Consider the following 26,435-nt stretch of genomic DNA (forward strand, 5'->3'; position numbering starts at 1 on the left):
CAATCTCCCTTTGGGAGAGAAGACTGAGGCAAAATCAACAAAGAGCCCCGCCTTCTCCAACAAGTCTCTTTAATACGTCACATGTTCCACAAGTGCAAAAAAAACAAAAACAGAAACACAACGAACACAACACCCGTTTCACAAAAGCCCTGCCCCAAGGCCAAGGAAGGGGCTGTGGGAGAGGGGGGACCCACAGCGGATGGAAGTGCCCAGAAAAAGGGGCCCTTCCGTCCAGAGCTCCTCAGTGCAGTTGCAGGGCTGAAATGGAGGCGGACGTATCATAGTAAACATTGCATGCTCCGCCCTTTGTTTGGCAAACCAACGTCAGACTCCCTTTGGTCACTTAACTACAAAGTCTCCTGGGAAACCCACCTCAGGACGGTGTCCAGTTCCAGGCAGAGCAGCAGCAGGAAGGGGTCACAACAGGCGGCCATGGGGCCCCTATTGTGGAGAGCAGCCATTCCGTATGGCCCACAAACCAGGTCCAGGGTCCACCAGTGCTGACCCCTCCTTTGGCAGGTTATTTGCAGCAAAGTCTTGCAGGAAACCCATGCTCGTCCTTTGCGGTTCCTCAGCATGGCTTTTCCCAGGTGCAGGAAGCGGCCAGCGCTCTCCAGGGGCCCATGGGGCCACAACAGCCAACCCTGAGACGTTTGGTGGTATTCCCTACGGCCACAAGAGACTAGCAAGGCCAGCCACAGGAAGCCTTCAGACCCGGGGCCGCACGGGAGCATCGGAGACCACGCGGAGAGAGACCCTGTTGTGAACAGGCCCTCTGCCAAGCTGCCCAAAACTGGCCCCTTGGACCTCTTTCTTCCAGAAACAATCAATCTCCCTCTAGATGGAGGTCTCATCGCACTTGGCCAGGGGAACCCCCGTCAAGTAGATGCGGGCCTGGTCGGCGGAGTCCATCTCGTTGACGTAGTGGGGGAAACCATTGAGGCCACTGCCACCATTCTTCTTGCCGGTGGCCAGTGGGTGCCGCTCATCCTCAGGGGAGCTGGGGGTCTGGGGCTCGTGGCTGCAGCTGGTGGCAGTCGAGGGCATGAGGTCTAGGCCGTTCCTCTCACGGCAGAGCAGCTCCCGCCGTAGCCGCTCCCTCCGCCGCCGTTCATATAGGAGCAGGCAGCCCCCACTGACCGCCACGCCCAGCACAAAGCACAGCAGGCCCACCAGCACGCCGTAGCTGCGCTCCGCTGACTTGACCGTGCTCAGGATGCCGGGGCTTCCGCTGACCAGATGGTAGGAGGCCACCACGCCGCCCACGCCGGACTCCACGCACCGGCACATGTACTCCCCCAGAGCGGTTGCTGCTCCTGCTGCAAAGAGCTCCAGGCCATCCCTGCGGATGACATAGGCTGAGGCGTCTTGGGAAGGCATTTGCCACTCACACCTTGACCAGGAGGACCGCGGGTTGCAGGGCAGGACCACCCGGGCAGATGGGAGCACTGGCACTTCAACCATCGAGGGCACCTCTGGAAGTTAAAAGAGGTTGTCACACCATCTTCTGTGCAGTTTAAATGGACACACATAAAGGAGGGAGGATCCCAACCAGCTACCTATAGAACACATGTTTCCAACCTCTGTGTCATTGTCTGTGGCTCTCTAGATGCTGGGCTACAACTCCCATATTCCTCATCATTAGACATCATAACTAGAGCTGATGGGAGTTGCAATACAGTGACATCTGGAAGGCTGCAGTTTGTTCTCTTCAGTCAGAATACTGGGGTTTGGATTAAGATCAGGCATGGGCAAACTTCAGCCCTCCCTCCAGGTGTTTTGGAATTGTGGGAATTAACGTCCAATACACCTGGAGGGAGGGCCAAAATTTTCCCATACCTGAGTTAGATGCAAGACCTTTGGGTATGATATTTAACTGTAAAATGTCCTTTCACTTTTCCTCAACCTCAGAGTCACATGTGCAGTTGGGTTGCAATTTCCATTTTCCCCAATCTGCATGGAAGATATAATCAAAAGTGATGGGACCTGTTGTTCAGTAACACCTGGGGCCCCAAATGGGTATAAACAAAAGAGCACCAATCACTATGTAATTTATATATATATATATATATATATATATATATATATATATATATATATATATTCCCTTGAATGGGAATTTATATATATATATATATATATATATATATATATATATATATATATATATATATATTCATATTCTCCCTTGAATGGAAACCATGAAGCGGATGTGGCCCGCCATGGAAATGAACATTTCGTAGGTTGCTGGCTAGTCTGACTTCTGAGGACAGGGAGTTCAACAGGTAGAACAAAAGGATGGGACCCATCCGTTGAGGACAGAAAAGGGAGTTAGAAGTGTACAATGGAGATTTGGGAGCAAAAGAGAGCAGGGTATTTGAGACAGCAACAGTTCTTGCCATTTATAAAAGATATCCTCAGTCCAGAAAGAAAAAAATATGTGCTGCGTTTTGGCACTCAGCAGAGGGGGGCATGGATGCCTCTCTTTAGCAAAAAATATCCAGAGGTCCAACTTCTGCTGTTGATATACAGTTATTACAAAAGAATGCCCAATTTCAAATATTCATGGTGAACATTCAAGTATGAAACCTACATCAATGTGAAGGGGAAGTCTTCAAGTTTTTTTCCACACTCATGTGTGCCACCCGGACGGGGTAACTGTACGACCACAAACAGGACTAGCCAGGAGATGGGGATACTTCAATCAATAGTGAGAAAGGTGCTCAGGAAGTGTCTCCGCATGCATATCACCTGCAGTTGGTGCAAGCTTTCATATGCAATGACCACATTGTGTGATGCGCCTTCTGCACTGCCATGCAAGAGTGGATGGAAGATGACGGCTTTGCTGCAAAGCTCATCCGGTTATGTTTCACCTTAGCAGTAAGGTGAATTGATGCGATTGACCACGACATTTTGCGCCATGTGTGCCAGGAGCTGGACTACTGTGTAACTGGCAGGAGGTATATTGAACATCTTTGAGTGTGGAAAAAAACAAGACTTCCCCTTCATGTTGATGTAGGTTTCATACATGTGCGTTCACTAAAACGTTTACCATGAATTTTTGAAATTGGGGCATCCTTTTGTAATAACCCTGTATTGGTAATGTGTATGTTGCAAGTATGTGAGGTGGAAGGTCCCAGGGCCGCACTGCCCATCCCTGGCATAGGGATGCCCCACTCTCCATCCAGTCCAGTCTTAAGCATAGCAACAGAGGAACAAAAGCGGTTCTCATCTCCAACCCCCACCCTCAACATGGTCATCCTGACTCCCCTCCACAGCCTCAGTGGGACAGAGGGAGCCCCCACAGCAGAACTTGCCTAATTCATCATGGGAAGGCTCAGCCCCCTTACCTTTCTTCCCTGTGGGACACAGTGTCAGCACATTCACTGCAGCCAGGTCTTGGATCAGCCTGAGGAGAAAATAATAAAATAAACAAAATTTTATCTTTTGCCTTATCTACTTCCCTAGGGGGACTTAGGGCAGATTCCAACACACATAAGGCAAACATGCAATGTCTTAATAAAAACAAACACGTAGCGGCAAAATAATCCAGAATAGCCTCACATTTAAATGTAAAATTAGAACCTAACATCAATAAATTAAGCAAAACTTAGGCAAACAAAACTATACAACGGCATAAAACCTACACATGAGACATCCACACTGATCAACAGGAACCAACCAAAGTTCACAAAGTCATGTGGGTTGATTATGTGGCCAGTGATGACCGCTGGGCCAACACGGACTAGCAGGGCCTGAGTACATACAATAGTTCTCAACCAGAGGTCTGGTACTGATCTGTCATTATCTAATCCTTCTCCTCTCTGTATGCTAATGAGCAAAAATGAGTCTTCTGTTATTTTTTGAAGGAGAGGAGGGAGGGGGGCATCTTTATTTCCTTCGGGAGAGTGTTCCAGAGGCGGGAAGTGCCCACGGGGAAGGCCCTCTCTGTCATTCCCACCAGCCTCACTTGAGATGGGGGTGGGACTGAGAGCTTCCTCCGCTGACTGCAGTGCTGAGCTGGTTTCTAAGAGAAGATTCGGTTTGCCAAATAGCCTGGGCCCGAGCCGTTTAGGGCTTTAAAGGTAATGACCAGCACTTTGTATTTAGCCCGGAAGCAGACCGGCAGCCAGTGGAGCTGCCGCAAAATGGGAATGGATCTCCTCCTATGTGGGGCTCCTGTGAGTAACCTGGCTGCCGATCTTTGAACCAGTTGAAGCTTCTAAACTATCTTCAAAGGCAGCTCCACATAGAGAGCGATGCAGTAGTCTGAGTGGGAAGTGACTAAAGCGTGGACCACTATGGCCAGATCTGGCATCTCAAGGTATGTGTGCAGCTGTCGCACAAGTATTAATTGTGGAAAGGCGCTCCTGGCCACCGCCGACACCTGGGGTTCCAGGGTAAACGATGAACCCAGGAGCACCACTAGACTGCACACCTGTGTTTTCAAGGAGAGTGTAACCCCATCCAACACAGACTGTAACCCCACACCCTGATCCGCCTTCCAACTGTCTTGTCTGGATTTAATTTCAGCCTATTAGCCCTCATCCAGTCCATCACTGACGAAAGAGGTGTGAATGGAGGGGCACCTGGGAAAGAAAGCCCCACTGCTCTCGGCAGGTGAGAGTGAGGACAATGCTCCTTCCTCAGAAGGGAAGCCTGCTTCACTGCCTTCCCTACCCTTTCCTGTCTGAACCAAGATCTGGACCAGTGTTCAAAGCCTTCCATCCCCAGAGCAGCACCACTTACCCCGCCTGTCCGTGGTGCTCCCGGCAGGCCCCCAGTTCCCGGCTCCAGGCACAAGCAGGGTCTCTGGAAAGGAGGCAGTCCTGGCAGGTCTTATATGCATGGCAGGTGGACGTGGGGATTTGGGTCACCTCTGTGTCGGACGCCACATAGAGCCAGTTCTGGAGAAGCCACCGAAAAGCAACAGGTCATTCAGGAGAAATAGCACAAGCAGAGATAGGAGAAATGCTGGCAGGCTCCTTCCTCCCCCCCCTCCCTCTTTTGAATGTGGAGGTGGCCTTTGAGCAAGGGCTTATCAAGGATGGCTGGAAAGGAGTTGCCACGGCCAACCTTGGAAAAGTGGGGGAGGATGGAGAAGCAGCCATCTGAGAACTGACATCCACTGAAACCTCCCCTGTCCTTGAGAAGCGGACGTGAGATCCATGTTTACATATTTCAAAGGAGGTCACATTGAGGAGTACACAAGCTTCTTTTCTGCTGCTCTGAAGACTAGGACACAACGGAGCCATGGATTAAAACACAGGAAAAGAGATTCCACTTAAACATTAGGAAGAACCTCCTGCCATGCAGGAAAATATACTCAAAGCATTCCTGACAGATGATAGTCTAGTCTCTGGGTTGTTGTGCATTTTCTGGGCTGTATGGCCATGTTCCAGAGCATTCTCTCCTGGCGTTTTGTAAACATTTATGGTAGGCATCCTCAGGGGTTGTGAGGTCTATTGGGAAAACTAAGCAAGGGAAGTTTATATATCTGTGGAAGGTCCAGGATGGGAGAAATAACTCTTGTCTGTTGGAAGCCAGTGTGAATGTTGTGATTAATCACATTGATTGGCATTAATGGCCTTGCATTCCAACAGACCTCACAACCTCTGCCATAGATGTGTGTGAAACGTCAGGAGAGAATGCTTCTGGAACATGGCCAGACAGACCAGAAAATGCACAACAACCCAGTGATTCCGGCCATGAAAGGCTTCGACCGCACAGTCTAGTCTCTGTTTAAAAACTTCAAAAGAAGAAGATTCTACCAGACTCCCAGGAAGCAGCATATTTCACTCCCAAATATCTCTCACTACCAGAAAGTTCTTCCTAATGTTTAGGTGGAATCTTTTTTTCTGAGATTTGAATCTATTGCTCCATTGGGTTCTAGTCTCCAGAGCAGCAGGAAAGAAGCTTAGCCCTTGCCGCAATGTGACATCTTTTCAAATATGTAAACAAGGCTCCCATGCCCCTTTCTTCCAGCCTTCTTTTTCCAAAGCTAAACATCCCCAGATCCTTCAGCTGCTTCTCAAAGGGTTTGGCTTCCTGCCGACATGCACTGTGGCTCAATAGCCTTTTGAGTGCTGGAATAAATATGACTGACAAACAGTAAATAAAACAGGGACAAGCAATGGGTTCACAATGGGTTCAAACTACAGGAAAGGAGATTCCACCTGAACATTAGGAAGAACTTCCTGACTACAAGCTGTTCAGCAGTGGAACTCTCTGCCTCGGAGTCTGATGGAAGATCCTTCCTTGGAGGCTTTTAAGCAGAGGCTGGATGGCCATCTGTTGGAAGGGCTTTGACTGTGCTTTTCTTGCATGGCAGAAGGGGGTTGGACTAGATGGCCCATGTGGTCTCTTCCAACTATTATGTTATGATTCTGAGTCACCCATCCCACCTGGTGGAGCTGCAGGTTCCGGACAGGCTGAGGCTCTGCAAAGAGATGGAGGTCCTCGAGGAGGGAGAGCCGGGGGCCGATCCTCACGGCCTTGTGGACGCGGCCGTCCTCTGGGTGGGGGGAGGGAGAAGGACCGTTAGAGTGGACAAGGAGCAGCCACGGTCTCCAACCCCACAGAGCCCCACAAGATTAATCCCCCGCTCCCGAGCCTCACCTGTCCCCAGGTAGAGGACGTGGTGCTCCTGGCCAGAGAGGGAAGCCACTCGGTGGATGGCCAGGCGCAGGTAGCGTGCCCCCGGCACGACCAGGACTGGCGCGTTGTCCAGGGGGAGGACCAGTTCGTCCATGAGGGGGTGGTCACGCACAAAGGTCAGGACACGGTCGGGGAGGGCCAGCGAGGACCCGATCCCCTCCGTGCTGCTGGTCACGCACTGAGACAGCAAGGGAAGAGAGGGTCAACAGGGCCTATCGCAAAGAGGCCTGCTCCCCCCCCCCATACACACACTTCCAGACCCTCCCTTTGTTGGAAATAGTAGCCTCCCAAGCCTTTCACTATTTATCGGTTTATGTATACATTTGCTATCCTGTATTGTATGGATATGTTGAGTTACCAGTTTGTACCAGTTTGACTGAGCATGTTCAGACTCAGGACTCCATTTTTATATTCAGTCTTCTTTACACCTCAGTGGAGGTGGATGCATGTGTTTGCATCAGACCTCAGTGGAAGTGGATGCAGGTTGCTGTTTGGATTTCAGTAGAGAAGAATGACTTATGGAGTTCAGTGAGTACAAATATACCTAAAAACTATGGACTATTGATTAAGAATGATACCCTGTGTACTCAACACACAGAGAGAACTACACCCTACCTATAACTGAACTTAAATAAGAAACGTGCCTGTATGGTGAATTAATACAAGATGTTTGTGAGTAAACAAGGTATGTTATTGTTAAAGAAAACTTTGTATTTATCTCTGAGTGAATATTTTAAACTAAGAGGTTTCAAAGGAGTGTATATCTTTGGGGCAACTTCAATTTCAAATATATTTTTGTCATGGCAGTGTTATGTCTTTGTCCTTGGCAGTTCAAAGACATGGTTCTTCAGTCTAACAGCCGAGTTCCCTGTGTGCCACTACATGAATGCTTGTGAATGTCACTTGTTCAAAGGGTTGACTTCTAACAAGGTCATGCTTTTCTTGACTAGCGGTTTCCAAAAGGTGCTCTCCACATGTTCGTGAAGATTCACATTTGCCGAAGAGATATGGCATCATTTTTCCTTTTCAATTAGGTTATGATTGCCATTTATTTCCAAAGGGATATGTGCCCAGAGACTGGGGGCAGTTATTTCCAATAACCTTACCGCTCCTGGGCGTGGATGGGGGACGTCGCTCGGCGTGAGGCGCGTCCACTTGTCACACTCCCTCCGGAACTCTTTGAAGTGTCCCTCCATGGCCCTCCGGACGGCCTCCATGCTGTAGGTGCAAACGGCCGAGCCACTCTCCTCTCTCCTGCAAAAGGGCAGGACACCATCATTGCTCAGCCCAGGTGTGAGAGCCCCCCCACCCCAGTGCGCTGCTCTTGAGGCTGAAGCTCAGAACCACCTTCGAAGGCAAGGACGGTCCAAAGCCCCCAACCCCTGAAGCTTGCCTCATGTGCAGATCTTCCTGTCATTTGGACCACAGGCAGGAAAGGAAAGAGCTGGACTGTAACTCCCATCCTCCCTCATGACTGCTCATGTGGGCTTGGGGAGTGTAGTCCCAAGAGCACAGCAGAGGACAAGTAAGGGGAAGCAGTCACAGCTGGCTACGAACCAAGGCAACTCAAATGTGTTGGAGATATGTGTGTATTAGGAAAAACATCCTCAGGCAAGTCTTGGCAAAAAGGCACCATGCCATTGAAGAGTTACGGAGATGCCTGAGCCTGGCCAGAGGGCACCTCTGGTCAAAAACATGTTGTGTCCAGAGGTGGGGAAACAGAGGAAAGGGTCATGCATAAAAGCTGGCAAAACATGGTCTTTCCTCCTGTTGTGACTATTCATGGAAGTTTTTGTACTGCCTGGCTGGGCTGAATGGCTGGAGTACAGTGTGCCTAAGTTGAAGGCCAGCAGGGAGAACAAAGAGTGAAACATATACTTATAAGCAGATGCTTTTAAGTTGCGGCATAGCTGTCCCACCAGGGTTTTGGGGACTCTTATTTACACTCACAAAATAGAGCCTCCATGTTCAGAAGCAGTGTACCCAGGGACAAGAGTGGGAAGGGCCTTTTGCTCTCCTTGCTTTTTCTTGGGGACTCTGGGGCACACTTTTGCCCCTGGGAAAACTGAAGCTCCTTCCCCATCACAAGACAGGAGGTCCCCCATGCTCCCCCTTTTCTCCTGCCAGCACAACTGATTGACATCTCTCTCATCTGCATTGAAGGGGCTTTCAGGATTGGGAAAAAATATTATCTATATATATATATATATTGATAATATTATGATGTAATACAATGTAATAATAAAAATAATACAGTATTATAATTGTATATTTATATTACATGTAATATTACTAATAATATTCCAATATAGTCGTATAGTACAATATAATAATATATAATGCTTATATTGTGCTATACTAGTAATATAATATATTGTATGTATATATAACTTGTAAGCCACCCTGAGTCCCCTTTGGAGTGAGAAGGGTGGGATATAAATGTCGCTAATAAATAAATAAATGAATAAAAAGGGGAGGAAGGGAAAGTGCACAAGCCCACCAAAAAAATACCCCTGGCTCTCACCCTTGGGCTGCAAAGACCCCGTAGAAGATGGTTGCATTCCAGGCACCGTCTAGAGCTGGCAGAGTGACCACGTCCCTCAGGATGTTGAAGACGGTGCCGCTCTTGGGGTCTGAGCAGTAGAGTTGTGCCTTCAGGAAGGTGGTCCATCGCTTCTGCAGAGTCTTCTGGCCCCCTAAGTCTCCCTGCGGGGACAACAGAAAGAGATGATAGCACTGTCAGAGTAATCCGCAGCGTAGCAGCAGTTGTTTGTTGTCAATGGAGCGCAGAACGAAGAGACGTCAGAAACGATGTTAAAAAGTATATACAAAGTTTTACTATACAAGACAAACAGAATTGCAGATGAACACAGGCTTGGCTTTCACTCTAGGCAGACACAAACTCAGAACACAGCAAGATCTCAACTGAAGCAATCAGTAATGTACAAACACACATGAGTCTGGATACTCCCCAGGTTCCAGCCACACATCAAGGTCAACACAGCTTCTCAGTCATTAACTCTTTACAGACTAGAGCATACTCTGGATGATGCAACCTGTATGCAATACATGCCAGACACAAATTTCATTTAAACACTACCAATACACAAATCCCACATTAACAGGCACTGCAATGTGGCCCATTGGGAGACGCGCAGGGAGATGGAAGGGTTCTGAAGGGGACATAGATGGCAGCCCTCCTTGCAGGTAGAAAAGCAGTAGCTCTAGAACACCAGCAATGGCCAGAAATCAGAAGGGCCCCCGGCTTCCTGCCCCGCGATGTGCCAACCCTTGCTCCCCAGGCCCACCTTGCAGACACGGGCCACACGGGCCACCTTGACCTTCTCATAAAAGTCGTACTCGCGCGCCGTCTCCGTGAAGAAGAAATAGATCTTGTCGTCTTCGCCGTCCTTTCCCTCTCGCACAAAGGCTGAGGCCACAAATTCTGGATCTGGACCAGGGAGGATGGGAGAGAGACCAGCAGAGGAAGCGTGAACTCAGTGGCACTGGGTCCAACCCATACCTTGTTGGAAATAGCAACCTCCCAAGCTTCTCACGATTTATTTGTTAATGTATATATTTGGTAACCTGTATTCTATGTGTATGTTGATTTGCCAGTTTAACTGTACCTCTTTGATGTGGCTGTAGTTATAGACATGAGATTGTACTCAGCATGTTCAGAATCAGGACTCCATTTTGTATTCAGTATGTGTTTGGCCTTCAATGAAAGCAGATGTATGTGTCCAGACCTCAGTGGAGGTGGATGCATGTATGTTGTTGTTTGGACTTCAATATAGAAGTATGCTTATGGACTTCAGTGAGTACGAGTATACTTAAAAGACTATGGACTATTGATTAAGAATGATACCCTTTATATTCAACACATAAGAGAAGCTACATCCTATCTGTAAGTGAACTTAAATAAGAAATGTGCCTGCATGGTGACTTAATACAAGATGTTTACTCATAAACATCTTTTTCAGAGATGTTTATGAGTAAACATCTTGTTATTTTTCAAAGAAGACTTTGTTATTTTTTTTTATCTCTGAGTGCATATTTTAAACTACTGGTAAGAGGTTTTTAAAGGGAATATGTATTTTTGGGCAATTACAATTGCAATTTCAACTTCAAAAAAACCACCATCCTTTGCTAACCAAATATATTTTGTAGTGGCATGTCTTTGTCCTTGGCAGTTCAAAGACATGGTTCTTCAATTTAACAGCTGAATTACCTGTGTGCCATTACATGAATGTCTGTGAATATCACTTGTTCAAAGAGTTGACTTCTAACAAGCTCATGCTTTTCTTGACTAGTGGTTTTCAAAAGGTGGTCTCCACATATTCATGGAGGTACACATTTACCAAAAGGATATGTGCCCAAAGACTGGGTGCTGTTATTTTCCAATATACCTCTATCGATCTAGACCACGTAAGGGCAAACTTGGGCCCTCCAGGTGTTTTGGACTTTAACTCTCACAACTCCTAACAGCCTACCAACTGTTAGGAATTGTGGGAGTTGAAGTCCAAAACACCTGGAGAGCCAAAGTTTGCCCATGCCTACTCTAGGGCTGCTTGGCATGGAGGGCAACCATTATACTTGGCTGCCTGTCTGGCTCACCATTCAGCCAAGTCATGGAGATGACCGTCCGGATGACCTCCGCGGGGTTCCTAGTGTCTCTGGAGATGAGGGGTTCCGTCCCCAGGAAGTTCCCGACTGTGGCCACGTAGAGGGCCCCATCTAAAGGGTGGGGGAGTAATGCATGACCGCTTGGTAGGGAAAGCATGAGGGGAAGCCCAAAGAGCCTCCTTGTGTTTCGCCCCTGAACCCCATCCTCTGACCACCCACCTTCCCGAGAGCATACCTGCCATGATAGCGGTGGAGGGCTGGAGGGGCTCAAAGGGGCAGCGCCCACGCCCGCTCTCCATGTGCTCCACGCTCCGGAAGTCGCTCAGCTTCTGCAAATAGACGGCAACATTGGAGGGAATGGTCACCTGCTGAAGGGAGGTGAACTGCCTTCCTTCTGGACCCCAGCCAAAAAAGGGTCTGCCCACACCCCCACCTCAGCACAGGGAAGAGGATTGGGAAAGGGCCACTCACAATGTAACCACAGCGAGGATCGAAGGCGAAGGTGCCACAGACTAAGAGGTGGCTCTGATTGACGAACTGCAAGATGCGGATGAAGTTCTGGCACTCGGCCTGCAGGCAAAGAAGGGAGAAAGGTGAGGGGGAAAGAAGGGTGTCTATCTGGCTGGTCAGGCAGAAGGAAGCGGGGGACTGCAAAGGTGAGGAAGGGTCCCCGTTGACGGATGGGTAAGTTAGGGGTCAAACAGTGTTGAGATTCTGGGATGCTCCCACTCTCCGCACCAGCAGCAGCACCTGAGCTACAATGCCCATTGGCTCTGTAGCTGAGATGTGGGGCATGGCATTCCTGGATATATGGGAACAGCATCTTTGCCCCTACCTCGTTTTAATATATTCATCAATGATCTGCAAGAAACCTTATCAGACCTCAATGGACATTTGCCCAAGCTTGGAACAAGGAGAATCCCCTTATTGCTCTATGCTGATGATGGCGCTATCATCTCACACTCCAGGGGAGGACTAAATTACCTATTAAGGACATTCCTAAATTATTGCTTACAGAATGACTTAAAAATCAATCATGGGTAATCTAAAATGGTGGGTTTTGAAAAAATATCCTCCCACACCAATGGTCCCTAGATGGGCATATTTTAGAACAGGTTAGAAGCTTTTGATATCTGGGGCTGCTTTTCCACCACACTCTGTCCTGGTTCACTCACATATCTTCTATTTCTCTGAAAGCACAAGTAAGCAGATCAGTCATTTTATCCTTCAGAATTACCAAAGGAGGTTGATATATATCATCGGCTATTGAAGTGTTCAATGTCAAGATAGCTACCCAGTCGCTGTGTGTGTCCAGCATCTGGATTGGTGGCTTAACACCAAAGATAGACCAGCACCAATCACAGTTCTTGAGGGACCTCTTCCAGTTCCCCAGATGTGTGCCATCTTGTATCTCGCTGTTATAATCCGGGGAAATCCTCCTATCAACAAGAGCTTAGTGGTGGGCCTTTAAATATTGGTTCAAGGTGTTTTCAGAGTGGGCTCAGGTCTGAATCACCATCTAGCAACTGGTTCAAGCTGAATTCTAAAAAAACCTCTTCTATTGGTCTCTCTTCATCCCTCTTATCTCATCTGGGTTATGACATGGCACTGAAATCTATTAAACAAAGACTGTGGGACATTGCAGTCTGTGAGCTGCGCTCTTACTCATATGTTTCTTGTTCCCCAAGCACCCTGAGCATACATTATGCCTGGCCTCTCCAAGAAGCAAATTATCTTACGAACTTGACTGTGGCCGAATATTGCTGCATATTCTTCAAGACAAGGTGCAATGTGCTTTGCGGCAGATTGCGGGTCTTTGCACATGTAGTAACCAGGATGTTGAATGTATGTATCACATCTTATTGTCCTGCAGTTTTTACAAACAGGCTTGGCTACATATGATTAATCTACTGAGCAACTTACCCTGTAGATCAGTCCAATTCCAAGTAAAGTTTTTACTAGGTGACAATTTCCAGCAGGTGACCTTGGCTGTTGCCAAGTTTCTCTCTGAGGTAGGCAGGATAAGATGACTTCCTGTATTAAACCCAGGTTGAAACTTGCCTTGTATATATTTGCAGTGTTTTTACCCATGTTCATATGCATTCAGCATTGCACTCATCCTGTTTTTAAGTGGTCTTATAAGTTTATGAATCTGCTGTGCACTTTTCCTGCTGAGTAAATTGGGTCTTTGAACCATAATAAAGACTGGATGAATGTGGGAACTGATGGTTCCCAAGAGACAGTTGCAGACCCCAACCCAGCTCCCAAAGAGAAGAGAACAACAGTGAGGTTGCCAGCCTTTGGGTCACTCAGGAATGAGGGTAGGAAATGGGGGGAATCAGGGACACGAAGCCCCTGTGCCTCTGGGAGGATAGTGGGCAATGGAGGCCTTTGGAAGGTCCCTCTCAGGCCTGGAGCAGGGAGCACTTTCCCTCTTCCCAAGGATACCCATTGCCCCATAGCATTCCTTGGGGCACAGAGGAGCTGGGGAGCAGGACTTGCCTCTTTCTTCCCTTTCTGGGTGCAGGAGTCCCGGTGATCCTTTAGCACCATCCAGGAGATCTGAAACAAGACAGGGAGCAAAGTCCAGGTGGGGCTTGTACTCAGCCCCATATCCACACAGTAACAACAACAACAACTTTATTTACTGTACATGGACCACCTGGGGAAATTATTTACATGGACCATCTGGGAAAAGGGGGGGGGATCACCTCTCCTGCTGGACCACAAACCCCCAGGCCTTGCAGAATTGACCTCAGCTTTCCCCCTCCTCCTGCTGCTGAAGCCCCCCTTCCCAACTCTCATAGGGCTGCCAGAAGGAAGACAGGTAAAGATTCATCAGATCTTTATGGCTGCCCAGAAGGGGAGGGACGTTGTCAGTGGGTGGTCAGCCAAGCAAACCACAAGCCATTGAAAAACACTAACAGCACAAAAGCCTTACTAGGTGTCCCAGTGGTGCCCAGAGACCCCCCCAACATAGTCAGGACCCCCAGCAAGGATGAGAGCCTCACCTTCTTTGGGCGCTGGCTGATGGAGCCCAGGGTCAGGGCATAGATGGCATCCCTGGCTCCCACGTAGAGTGTGTGCGCGTCCACCTGGAAGACGCTGAAGTTGGAAGCCCCTTCAGCAGAGAAGCGCTGAGCAGCACGGCTCACCTCTGCAAAGAGAGAAGAGGCCAGGGGTAAGTCTCCTCTTCACCTTGGCCGGGGAGGGGGGGATGCAGAGGTTGAGGGACCCCCTGGAATATGCTGCCAACCTCTCCCTGGCTCCCTTTTGGTTCACCCATTCAGTCCTCTGGCCTGGCACACCTCCAGCTCCAGGCGGTCTTGGATGATAAATACTTCCTTGACCCATTTCAAACCGACTTCAGAACAGGATACAGAGTTGAGACTACTATGGTCACCTTAGTGGATGATCTCTGTCTCAATACCGACAAGGAGTGTGTGTCCCTGTGGTAGTTCTAGACAAACAGGGATGTGTTATTGCCCCAACCGTATTTTCCATCTTCATCGCTATGATACGTCATCTTGTTGATGGGAAGTTTCCCACCAGAGTAGATATCATCTGTCGGGCAGGTGGCAAGCTATTTACCCTCAGCAGATTGAAAGCCAAAACCAAGGTCACAACAACATCTGTTATAAAACTTCAATATGACAATGATAACGTAGTCTGGTTGCATTCAGAAGAAGACCTACAAGCCACTCTAAAAACCTTTGCAGAAGCATGAGAAGCTCGGCCTCGCATTGAACATCAAAAAACCAAAGTGCTTTTCCAGCAGTCACAAGCCAATCCCTCTGCAATGCCAGAAATACAGCTCAATGGAGTAACATTAGAAAATGTTGACCCTTTCCACTACCCTTGGCAGCCACCTATCCACAAAAATCAACATTGATACTGAAATACAACACTGCCTGAGCTCTGCGAGAGCAGTGTTCTTCCAAATGAAGCCGAGAGTGTTTGAGGATTGGGACATCTGTAGGGACACCAAGGTGTTTATTTATAAATTCATGTCCTCCCAACCCTGCTCTATGCCTGCAAAACGTGGACCGTCTACAGACCTCACACTGAACTCATGGAAGGATTCCATCAGCATTGCCTCCAAAAAATCATGCAAATCTCTTGGGAAGACGGGCAGACAAATGTCAGTGTGCTGAAAGAAGCAAAGACTACCAGCACTGAAACTACCTGTCTTCACTCTGGCACCAGCTATGCCATCAACTCCGCTGAACTGGCCACGTTGTCCGAATGCCCGATCACCATCTCCCAAAGCAGTTACTCTACTCCCAACTCAAGAATGGAAAATGGAATGTTGGTGGACAGGAAAAGAGATTGAAAGATGGGCTTAAAGCCAACCTTAAAGACTGTGGCAGAGACACCGAAAACTGGGAAGCCCTGGCCCTTGAGCACTATAGCTGGAAGTCAGCTGTTGCCAACCGTGCTGTAGAATTCGAAGAGGCACGAATGGAGGGTGAAAGGGAGAAACGTGCCAAAAGGACTGGGACTGCCTTCCAACTGGAAACAGATGTCCTTACTATGAAAGAACATGCGGGTCAAGAATAGGGCTCCACAGTCACCTATGTATTCACCACCAAGACCGGCACTTGGAAGGCCATCATACTTGGAAAATGAGGGATCACCTAAGTAAGTGCTTCTAGACCTGGAGGGGATGGGAATCAGAGGCACTGTGCTCCAGTGGGTCCGGTCGTCCCACTGAGGAAGGTTCCAGGTGGTGGCGCTTGGGGATAAATAGCTGTTTCTCCAAAAAGGAGCTGTTATGTGGTGTCCCACAAGGTGCCATTCTATCCCCAATGCTGTTTAATATTTACATTAAGCCGCTGGGAGAGAACATCTGTAGGCATGGGACGAGGTGTTATCAGTATTTATTTATTTATTTATTTATTTACAGCATTTCTATTCCGCCCTTCTCACCCCGAAGGGGACTCAGGGCGAATCACATTACACATATAGGCAAACATTCAATGCCTTTTAACATAGAACAAAGACAGACAAACATAGGCTCCGAGCGGGCCTCGAACTCATGACCTCCTGGTCAGAGTGATTCATTGCAGTGATTCATTGCAGCTGCTCTCCAGCCTGCGCCACAGCCTGAGCCTGAGTATGCTGTTAACACCCAAATATATTTCTCCATGCCTTCAGATAAGGATAGCGTGTCTTCTTTGAATGAATGCCTGGAGGAAGAGGTCTTGGGCTGGATGAGGAAAAACACATTGAGACTGAATCCAGACAAGACAGAGGTGCTCGCATCAAGGGTCTTCATCTGGGGATGGAGGTGTATTAACCACTTCTGGATGGTGTTACATTCTCCCTAAAAGATTGTGTTCACAGCCTGGGAGTCTCCTATGTCCGTGTTTCCAAATGTCAGCCCAGGGAGTTGCGACAATGGTCAGGAGTGCTTACTATCAGCTTCGGCTGATATGCCAGCTGTGCCCCTTCCTAGATTTGGAGGACCTTAAGATGGTAGTGCACGCACTGGTATCCTCAAGGTTGGACTTCTGCAATGCGCTCTACATTGGGCTACCTTTGTACCAAGTTCAGAAACTCCCATTAGTTCAAAGCACGACAAACAGACTAGTTACAGCAACATCCAGGAGAGAGCACATCACACCTATCCTAAAGTCACTTCACTGGCTGCCAATTAGTTTCCGGGCAAAGTACAAAGTGTTGGTTTTGACCTTTAAAGCCTTATTTGGTTTGGGTACAGGTTACCTAAAGGATCGCCTTCTCCTGTACAATCCACCCCTTCAGATACTAGTGACCGTCACCCAGAGGACTTTTTCATCGGCCGCCCCAAGACTGTGGAACAACCTGCCGGAAAAGCTCAGACAACTAAATGAGCTGTCAAAATTCAAAAACCATGTAAAGACCTATCTCTTCCGGCAAGTATACCCAGCAAGTCTTTAAGCATGAATTTTAAATGCGTGTTCTTTGTTTAATCTGTTTTGTGTATTTTAATATGTATTTAATAGGTAGCTTTTATAGGAATACATTTTAATACTATATGAATATCTGTAGTGCTTTTGCAATGGTTATGTGTTTTAATTATCCTGTAACCTGCCTCGAGCCATGAGGAGAGGCAGGTAAGAAGAAAAATTATTTTTATAATTATTATTATTACCTGAGAGATACTAGCGCAGGCATGTGCAAACTTGGGCCCTCCAGGTGTTTTGGACTTCAACTCCCACAATTCCTAACAGCCTATCGGCTGTTAGGAATTGTGGGAGTTGAAGTCCAAAACACCTGGAGGGCCCAAGTTTGCCCATACCCGGCTCTAGATCTAGATCTAATGTTTAAGTGGAGTCTCTTTTCCCACAATTTGTATCTGAGTCTCTGGAGCAGCAGAAACCAAGCTGGCCTCCTCCTCGACATGACATCCTTAGTTTCAGATATTGAAACATGACTCTCAATCTCGTTTTTCTCCAAGCAAAACGTCAGGCACGGAAAGAGAGAGGCTGGCTCCCTTGTGCTGTGGGCTGTGTGGTTGTGGTGGCTGCTGCCAGGGCTAACCACAATGGCCTCCGCTTCCCATCGTGGTGGCTGCAGGAAGCAGAAATTTCTTGCCCATAGGGAATCCCCAGCGGCGTCCACTCCAAAGCCGGCACTGCCATAGTCACAGACCACAAGGGCCATGCAGTCCAGCCCTCTGCCAAGCAGAAAGGCCCAATCAAAGCACTCCTGACAGATGGCCATCCAGCCTCTGTTTCAAAACCTCCAGCGAAGGAGACACTACCAGACACTCAATCAGTCTATAACACTATGTAACACAATTTTTGTTCCTAGGTTATACATCTCATTTCTTAATTGGTTTTATCACGAAAACATGGAAAATGCTTATTAAACTGCAAAACTATGTTCTGCTCCTAGTTTGAAAGTATTACCCATAGATACTCGAGTATAAGCCGACCTGAATATAAGCCGAGGCCCCTAATTTTATCACAGAACTGGGAAAACCTATTGACTCGAGTATAAGACGAGGGTGGGAAATGCAGCAGCTACCAGTAAATTTCAAAAATAAAAATAGATACTAATAAAATTACATTATTTGAAATATCAGTAGGTTAAATGTTTTTGAATGTTTACATAAAATTGTAATTTATGATAATAATAAGACTAATAAGATAAGACTGTCTAAGTCTGATTACCTATATACTTGGGTATAAGCCGACCCAAACATAAGCCAGCCAGGATCCTCTCTCGAGTATAAGCTGAGAGGAGCTTTTTCAGCCCTAAAAAAGGGCTGAAAAACTAGGTTTATATTCGAGTACATACAGTATTTCTTGTGTTATCATCCGAAGACTTTCATGGCTGGAACCACTGCATTGATGTGAGTTTTCTGGGCTGTCTGGCCATGTTCCAGAAGCATTATTTCCTGATGTTTCACCCACATCGATGGCAGGCATCCTCAGAGGTTGTGAAGTATATTGGAAACTAGGCAAGGGAGGCTTATATATCTGTGGAAGGTCCACGTAGGAGAAAGAACTCTTGTCTGTTGGAGGCCAGTGTGAGTGTTGCAATTAACCTTGATTAGCATTGAAAAGCCTTGCAGCTTCAAGGCCTGTCTGATTCCTGTCTGGGGGAATCCTTTGTTGGGAGGTGTTATCTGGCCCTGATTGCTTCCAATATACCTCTCAACTTCTGGGGATGCTTGCCATAGATGTGAGCGAAACATCAGGAGAGAATGCTTCTGGAACATGGCCAGACAACCCAGAAAACTCACAGCAACCCACAGTTATTTCCTGTTTAATTGTGCGGTCCTAACTTTGTAAGCAGTTGTTCCACTCCAGAAACTTTGTCATTTTATGTCAAATTAGTTAAGACCCTAAGAGATATTCATTGAAAAACTATAGCACAATGTGCTACAGCAGGATGTGTTGTGTGGTTTCCTGGCTGTATGGCCAATATGTTCTAGCAGCATTTCTTCTGACATTTCACCTGCATCTGTGGCTGGCATCTTCTGCTGCTAGAACACCGCCATACAGTCCGGAAACCACACAACACATCCAGCTATAGCACATTTTGCTATCGTTTTTCAATTAATATCTCAGAGTCTTAACCAATTCAACGTAGCTAGCGGCAGCCACAAAAACAGCCAAGTTTCTGGAGTGGAACAACTTCTTTCAAAGTAAGGACCGCACAATTAAACAGGAAATAACACTTTCAAACCAGGAACGGAAGATTTTTCAGATAGATTTTTCAGATTCTGTTACATGGTGTAATCCACGGTCAAGCAGCTCTGTCCATCATGAAGTTCTTCCTAATGTTTAGGTGGAATCTCTTTTCCTGAATCCACTGGCAGCAAAAAATAAGCCTTGCTCCTTCCTCCTCAATGGGACATCCTTACAAACACCACTCAGAAACAGGAGAACTCCAGACAACAAGCAATCAAGGGCCAGTTAATGTCTTCCAAACAAAAGGTGCCTCCAGGCAACAGACGCCAGGCTACCTGTATGCAGATGCCCTCACTGTTAGCAATTTCATGGCTACACAATGCTATTCAACCTTACTAACTTGCTTCAAACAGACAAGGGTTCTTTCTTTCTCCCACCATGGACATTATTCCACAGGTATATATACACTCCACGTGCCTCACTGCCAACAGAACTTCTGAAGATGTCAGCCAAAGATGCAGGCAAAAACATCAGGAGCGAATGCTGCTGGAGCCTGAAAAACTCACAGCAACCTAGTGATTCTGGCCATGAAAGCCTTCAACAAGATCTCCTTTCAAATATTTAAACATGGCTCACATGTTTCTCTCAACTTTCTTTTTACTCAGGCTTCAGGTGGGCATGTTGGTAAGACCCCTCCCCAGCAACTGAGTCAAAGTTCTTCTGGCCAGGGCAACACATTCCCCACTTTATAGAGGAAGAGACCACATGGGCCATCTAGTCCAACCTCATTCCACCATGTAGCAAAAGCACAAAGGTAGCCCAATGTAAAGCACAATCAAAGAACCCACGGCAGATGTCCATCCAGCCTCTGTATAAAACCCCCATTGGTCCTGCCCTCCTAGAGTAAATGAGCAATGGATTGGTTCGGACTTGATCAAATATTCATAGAATCATAGAATAACAGAGTTGGAAGGTACCACATGCGCCATCGAGTCCAACCTCATTCTACTATGTAGGGCAGTTTCTCAAACTCTTCGCCTCCAGATGTTTTGGACTTCAGATCCCACAATTCCTAACAACTGGTAAACTGGCTGGGATTTCTGGGAACTGAAGTCTAAAACACCTGGAGAAGCAGTTTGAGAAACACTGATGTATGGAATGCACAATCAAAGCAACCGCAACAGATGGCCATCCAGCCTATGTTTAAAAGCCTTCAAGGAAACAGCTTCCACCACACTCCGAGGCTGCTAAACAGCTCTTCTTACAGTCAGGAAGTTCTTCCTCATGTGCAGGTGGAATCTCCTTTCCTGTCATTTGAACCCATTGCTCCTAATCCTCGTTTCAAGGGCAGCAGAAAACAAGTCTGCTCTCTCTTCCTTATGACATCCTTTCACATATTTATACATGGCTCTCATGTCTCCTTCTGCAAGTTGCTTCTGGTGCTTGAAATAATATCATACAAAAACTGGCTGGCACAGCCAGAGACAGTGAAGACATCTGCCCTTGCGTTTGTCTACCCTGCTGCTGAGTACACATGCCCAGTGTGGAATACATCTTACCACGTTAAAACAGTGGATGTGGTCCTTAAGGAGACATGACGCATTATCACAGGATGTTTATGCCCCATACCATTGGAGAAATTATACTGTTTAGCCGGTATTGCACCACCTAACATCCACTGGGAAGTAGCAGCCGACAATGAAAGGACCAAGGTAGTGACCTCTCTGGCCCATCCTCTGTTCGGATATCAGCCAGCATGTCAACGCCTTAAATCAAGAAATAGTTTTCTAAGATACTCGAAGGAACACCTCAGCAAGTGAGAGTCCAAAAGTGGCAGGCTAAAACCCAGAATCTCAACCCATGGCTGATACCAAATGAGAGGCTCCCTCCTAGGCACACAGAAGACAGGGCAATGAGATAGATGTCTCCCATTTGAAATCTATATGAATACAGACATTTATTCAGGATAGAGATAAGTTGTACCTTTATATTTTGTATATAAACAAATCGTACGATAACACAATTGATGTTTCAAAAATAACAATAACATAATACTTCACGTACCATGAGAAGCAGAGCCAACCTTAAGAAATGGGGACACAAAGTGGGGACCACGCCATGAGAATGTGGACAAGAGCAAACCACTTACTACAATTCAGCCTGAGCTCTGCCACGTGCACAATGGAGCACCTTCTAATAGCAACACCAGAGGCATTCCAAGTGGCCAGCTACTGGTCAAAGGATATTTAGTATAATGCCAAGTTTTCAACTTTGTGTTTTAAATACATTGCAACTGTACCCTCGGTTCGCTTCTGATACGATCAATAAATGGATATGTCTCCTTCTCTCAGCCTTCTCTTCTGCAGGCTAAACAGCTGTTTAAGACACTCAGAGGGCATGGAATAGCAAGCAGGAAGCGAGCAAGTCACGCTGCAAGCCATTTCTTCTGAGAAAGCACTCCAGAGCAAAGGGAAGCCTGGGACAATTAGTGCAACATGGAACCAGGCGCTAAAGGGTTTAAAGTGGGGGGCAGCCAGGCTGGAAGAGCTAAAGCAACCCTAGAAAAGAGCGCTATCGTCGGAGCGTTTCTCCGCTTACCAGAGTGACCTTAATCCATGGCAGGGACTGTCAATCACCCCAAGGAGGCTTTGCCCATTCCTGCCTGGTTCGAGACGTGACCCTGAAAGACTTGGCTCTCTCCTGCAAATGCAACCCCCCCCCCTCCAGCTCCACCTTTCCAGATAGACAATGATTTCAACTCACAATTATATGTTAATTGTTTAGATATTATGATTTGGTTTTTATACGTATGTTTGGCATTTAATTTTGCCATTATTATGATGTAAACCGCTTAGAGTCCCTGCAAGGGTGAGAAAAGTGGTATATAAATACAGTAAGTAAATAATAAACCCTCCCCAAAACAGGTAACTCCACCTGTGACCGCTCCCCACTCCTTCCACTCTCAACTGCCTCTCCTGACTCTGCAAATGTCCCTCTCTTGTTGCATAGACTCTTTTCTTGGGAGACCCCCAGGGCTCTGATCCAGTTCTCAAGTTTTCTGCTCTCTCCCCCCCTCCCCCCCCCCCCAAAAAAAACTCCACAGGACTGGGACATACTCATTTACTTTTATATAGCAAAGATTATTGTTTTTTTCTGATAGAGAAGTGTGTTATTAAAGCAAAAAGGTAGTAATAAAGTGATACTTAAAAGGGAGTAACAAATGAGAAGCCGAAATCAACAGGTTGCGAGAGGGAGGCTGGTAGATTAATTCAGCAGGTGTGCGTTTAGAATGCGTGTGGTAGTAGATAAAGGTGGGTGAGTTTATATAATACAGAAGTAAAATTGTTTTTGTTTTCTATGGGAGTGGCTTTTTCACCATCTTTCTTTATACTTTTAATTTCATTTGGTGGTGTTTGTTGGATTTTACAAGTACAGTAGAGTCTCACTTATCCAAGCTAAACGGGCCGGCAGAAGCTTGGATAAGCGAATATCTTGGATAATAAGGAGGGATTAAGGAAAAGCCTATTAAACATCAAATTAGGTCATGATTTTACAAATTAAGCACCAAAACATCATGTTTTACAACAAATTTGACAGAAAATGTAGTTCAATATGCAGTAATGTTATGTTGTAATTACTGTATTTACGAATTTAGCACCAAAATATCACGATATATTGAAAACATTGACTACAAAAATGGCTTGGATTATCCAGAAGCTTGGATAAGTGAGGCTTGGATAAGTGAGACTCTACTGTATGTTATATCTCTATATGTTTGGATATTTTCTATGGTGGTTTTTCTTCTTTCTTTGTACTTTTAATTTCATTAAAAATTAAAATTATTAAATTATTTATTATTATTATTTTAATAATCATTAAATTAAATTATTAAATTAATTATTATTAATTATTAATTTCATTAAAATTAAAGTTATTGTTGCATTTTACAAGTATGATATACTCCTTTTTGTTTGTATGTCTGCATATATTTTATTTAATATTTTAAAAAATATTTTAAAAATATTTAATATTTTTATTTAATATTTTTGTATATTTTATTTAATATACATTTTTTAAAAAGGACTTTGCTTGGGCTGCAAGTGAAGGGGGTGGGGTTAGGGTTGGTCACTCGTGGGTCTTTGCCTCTGGCCAGAGCATGGACTCAAGGGAAGCATTCAGGCGCCTGCAAACAATCCTGCCTTTGAAGGGAGGAATGTCATGGGAATAACAGCTCACTTGGGAGTGGGGTGGCCCTGGGCTCCACCACTGGAATAAAGTGGGACTACGACTTCCCTAGATTTAGAGCCAGGCCCTCCCTCCAGGTGTTTTGGACTTCAACTCCCACAATTCATAGAATCATAGAATAGTAGAGTTGGAAGAGACCTCATGGGCCATCCAGTCCAACCCCCTGCTAAGAAGCAGGAAATCGCATTCAAAGCACCCCCGACAGATGGCCATCCAGCCTCTGCTTAAAAGCCTCCAAGGAAGGAGCCTCCACCACAGCCCTGGGGCAGAGAGTTCCACTGTCGAACAGCTTTCTCACGTGATGAAGTTCTTCCTGATGTTCAGGTGGAATCTCCTTTCTTTCCTGTAGTTTGAAGCCATTGTTCCGTGTCCTAGTCTGCAGGGCACCAGAAAATAAGCTTGCTAACTCCTCCCTATGACTTCCCCTCACATATTTGTACATGGCTATCATGTCTCCTCTTAGCCTTCTCTTCTGCAGGCTAAACATGCCCAGTTCTTTAAGCCTCTCCTCATAGGGATTCTTGTTCTCCAGACCCTTGATCATTTTAGTTGCCCTCCTTTGGACGCTTTCCAGCTTGTCAACATCTCCCTTCAACTGTGGTGCCCAAAATTGGACACAGTATTCCAGGTGTGGTCTGACCAAGGCAGAATAGAATAGAGGGGGAGCAGGACTTCCCTGGATCTAGATGCTATTCCCCTATTGATGAGGCCAGAATCCCGTTGGCTTTTTTAGCAGCCGCATCACATTGCTGGCTCATGTTTAACTTGTTGTCCACGAGGACTCCAAGGTCTTTTTCGCACACACTGCTGTCAAGCCAGGCATCGTCCCCCATTCTGTATCTTTGATTTCCATTTTTTCTGCCGAAGTGAAGTATCTTGCATTTGTCCCTGTTGAACTTCATTTTGTTAGTTTCGGCCCATCTCTCTAGTCTGTCAAGATCGTTTTGACTTCTGCTCCTGTCTTCTGGAGTGTTAGCTATCCCTCCCAGTTTTGTGTCGTCTGCAAACTTGATGATCGTGCCTTCTAACCCTTCGTCTAAGTCGTTAATAAAGATGTTGAACAGAACCGGGCCCAGGACGGAGCCCTGCGGCACTCCACTCGTGACTTCTTTCCAAGATGAAGATGACACATTGGTGAGCACCCGTTGGGTTCGTTCGCTTAGCCAATTGCAGATCCACCTAACCGTAGTTTTGTCTAGCCCACATTTTACTAGTTTGTTTGCCAGAAGGTCGTGGGGGACTTTGTCGAAGGCCTTACTGAAATCCAGGTACGCTACATCCACGGCATACCCTGTATCGACCCAACTCGTAACTATCGAAAAAAGAGATCAAATTAGTCTGGCATGACTTGTTTTTGGTAAATCCGTGTTGACTATTAGCAATGACTGCATTTGTTTCTAAGTGTTTGCAGACCACTTCCTTAATGATCTTTTCCAGAATCTTGCCTGGTATTGATGTGAGGCTGACCGGACGGTAATTGTTTGGGTTGTTCTTTTTTCCCTTCTTGAAGATAGGGACCACATTCGCCCTCCTCCAATCTTCCGGGACTTCTCTTGTTCTCCAAGAACTCTCGAAGATAATTGCCAGTGGTTCTGAAATAACCTCAGCTAGTTCCTTCAATACTCTTGGATGTAGCTGATCTGGCCCTGGGGACTTGAATTCGTTTAGAGCGGCCAGGTGTTCCTGGACAACTTGCTAACAATTCCTAACAAGCCAGTAGACTGTTAGGAATGGTGGGAGTTGGAGTTCAAAATACCTGAAGGGCCCAGGTTGGCCCATGCCTGATATACATAACCTGCATATTACTTCAGCATTCCTTTTCAAACAGGGGCAGAGAACTGTTAGAAATATTAGGGCGGCATTAGCCTCCCAAAACACTGCAGTTCTACATGCCAAGCTGCTCCCTCTGAATGATGATGATGATGATGTTTTACTAACAAAATGAATGTCAACAAGGAAAAATGCAAGTTACAACACTTAGACAGAAAAAAATGAAATGCAAAGATACAGGATGGGAGACACGTGGCTCGACAACAGTCCATGTGAGAAAGATCTTGAGTCTTAGTGGACAACAAGCTGAACATGAGCCAAGAGTTTGATGCCACAGCTGAAAAAGCCAATGGGATTTTGGGCTGCATCCAAAGGAGTCTCTGCCTCGGAGTCTTGTGGAAGCTCCTTCCTTGGAGGTTTTTAAACAGAGGCTGGATGGTGATATGTCTGGGGTGCTTTGACTGTGTTTTTCCTGCACATAAGAAGGCAATTGGACTGGATGGCCCATGTGATTTCTTCTAATTCTATTTATTATTATTATTATTATTATTATTATTATTATTATTATTATTAATAATCATTAAGCAAAGGCTGGATGGCCATCTGTCAGGGGAGCTTTGATAGTGCTTTTCATGTATGGCAGACTGGGGTTGGACTAGATGACCCACGTGGTCTCTTCCAACTCTATTATTCTATGAATAATAACAATAGCAACCCTGGGCCTCTGCCTTTGGAGCTTCCACTTTGGGTCTCCTTGGGAGGAGCCGGTGCAGCCTTGCGACGGAGGCTCCCATGGCCGCATTCGGGGAGCTGCTGGCATTTTTGCGCCGCCACTGTTCCCACAGACACAGGGAATCCCTTGTCCATGTGCTGCTCCATGCGAAGCCCTCTGGCTATTCTCCTTCCCCCCTCCCACGAATACAGTGCTGCATTTGTCCAAGACTAAGGAAGAAGGGGGGCGGTGGTGGTGGGAGGTGCCAGGCCCCTTGGACCCATACTGAAGAATGCTGG

The 26,435-nt window shown here is 46.5% G+C and overlaps 1 protein-coding gene across 2 annotated transcripts in view; it reads right to left on the reverse strand.

Annotated features, from left to right (window-relative positions):
• Positions 1-52: 52 nt before the first annotated feature.
• The window catches only part of sema4f (ssemaphorin 4F), a 38,407-nt gene continuing 12,024 nt past the window's right edge, over positions 53-26,435 (reverse strand). For both annotated transcript variants that reach the window (XM_062980854.1, XM_062980855.1), the window contains exons 3-15: positions 14,295-14,440; positions 13,786-13,845; positions 11,755-11,853; positions 11,519-11,612; positions 11,275-11,394; positions 9,966-10,108; positions 9,182-9,363; positions 7,764-7,911; positions 6,619-6,835; positions 6,405-6,514; positions 4,750-4,907; positions 3,351-3,409; positions 53-1,475 (exon numbers count right to left, since the gene is read on the reverse strand). In XM_062980854.1, the coding sequence (XP_062836924.1) occupies positions 838-1,475; positions 3,351-3,409; positions 4,750-4,907; positions 6,405-6,514; positions 6,619-6,835; positions 7,764-7,911; positions 9,182-9,363; positions 9,966-10,108; positions 11,275-11,394; positions 11,519-11,612; positions 11,755-11,853; positions 13,786-13,845; positions 14,295-14,440 (2,174 nt within the window). In that variant the 3' untranslated portion in view covers positions 53-837. The remainder of the gene's footprint in view (positions 1,476-3,350; positions 3,410-4,749; positions 4,908-6,404; positions 6,515-6,618; positions 6,836-7,763; positions 7,912-9,181; positions 9,364-9,965; positions 10,109-11,274; positions 11,395-11,518; positions 11,613-11,754; positions 11,854-13,785; positions 13,846-14,294; positions 14,441-26,435) is intronic.

The sequence above is a fragment of the Anolis carolinensis genome, chromosome 5 (assembly GCF_035594765.1).
Source record: "Anolis carolinensis isolate JA03-04 chromosome 5, rAnoCar3.1.pri, whole genome shotgun sequence".
Lineage (NCBI taxonomy): Eukaryota > Metazoa > Chordata > Lepidosauria > Squamata > Dactyloidae > Anolis > Anolis carolinensis.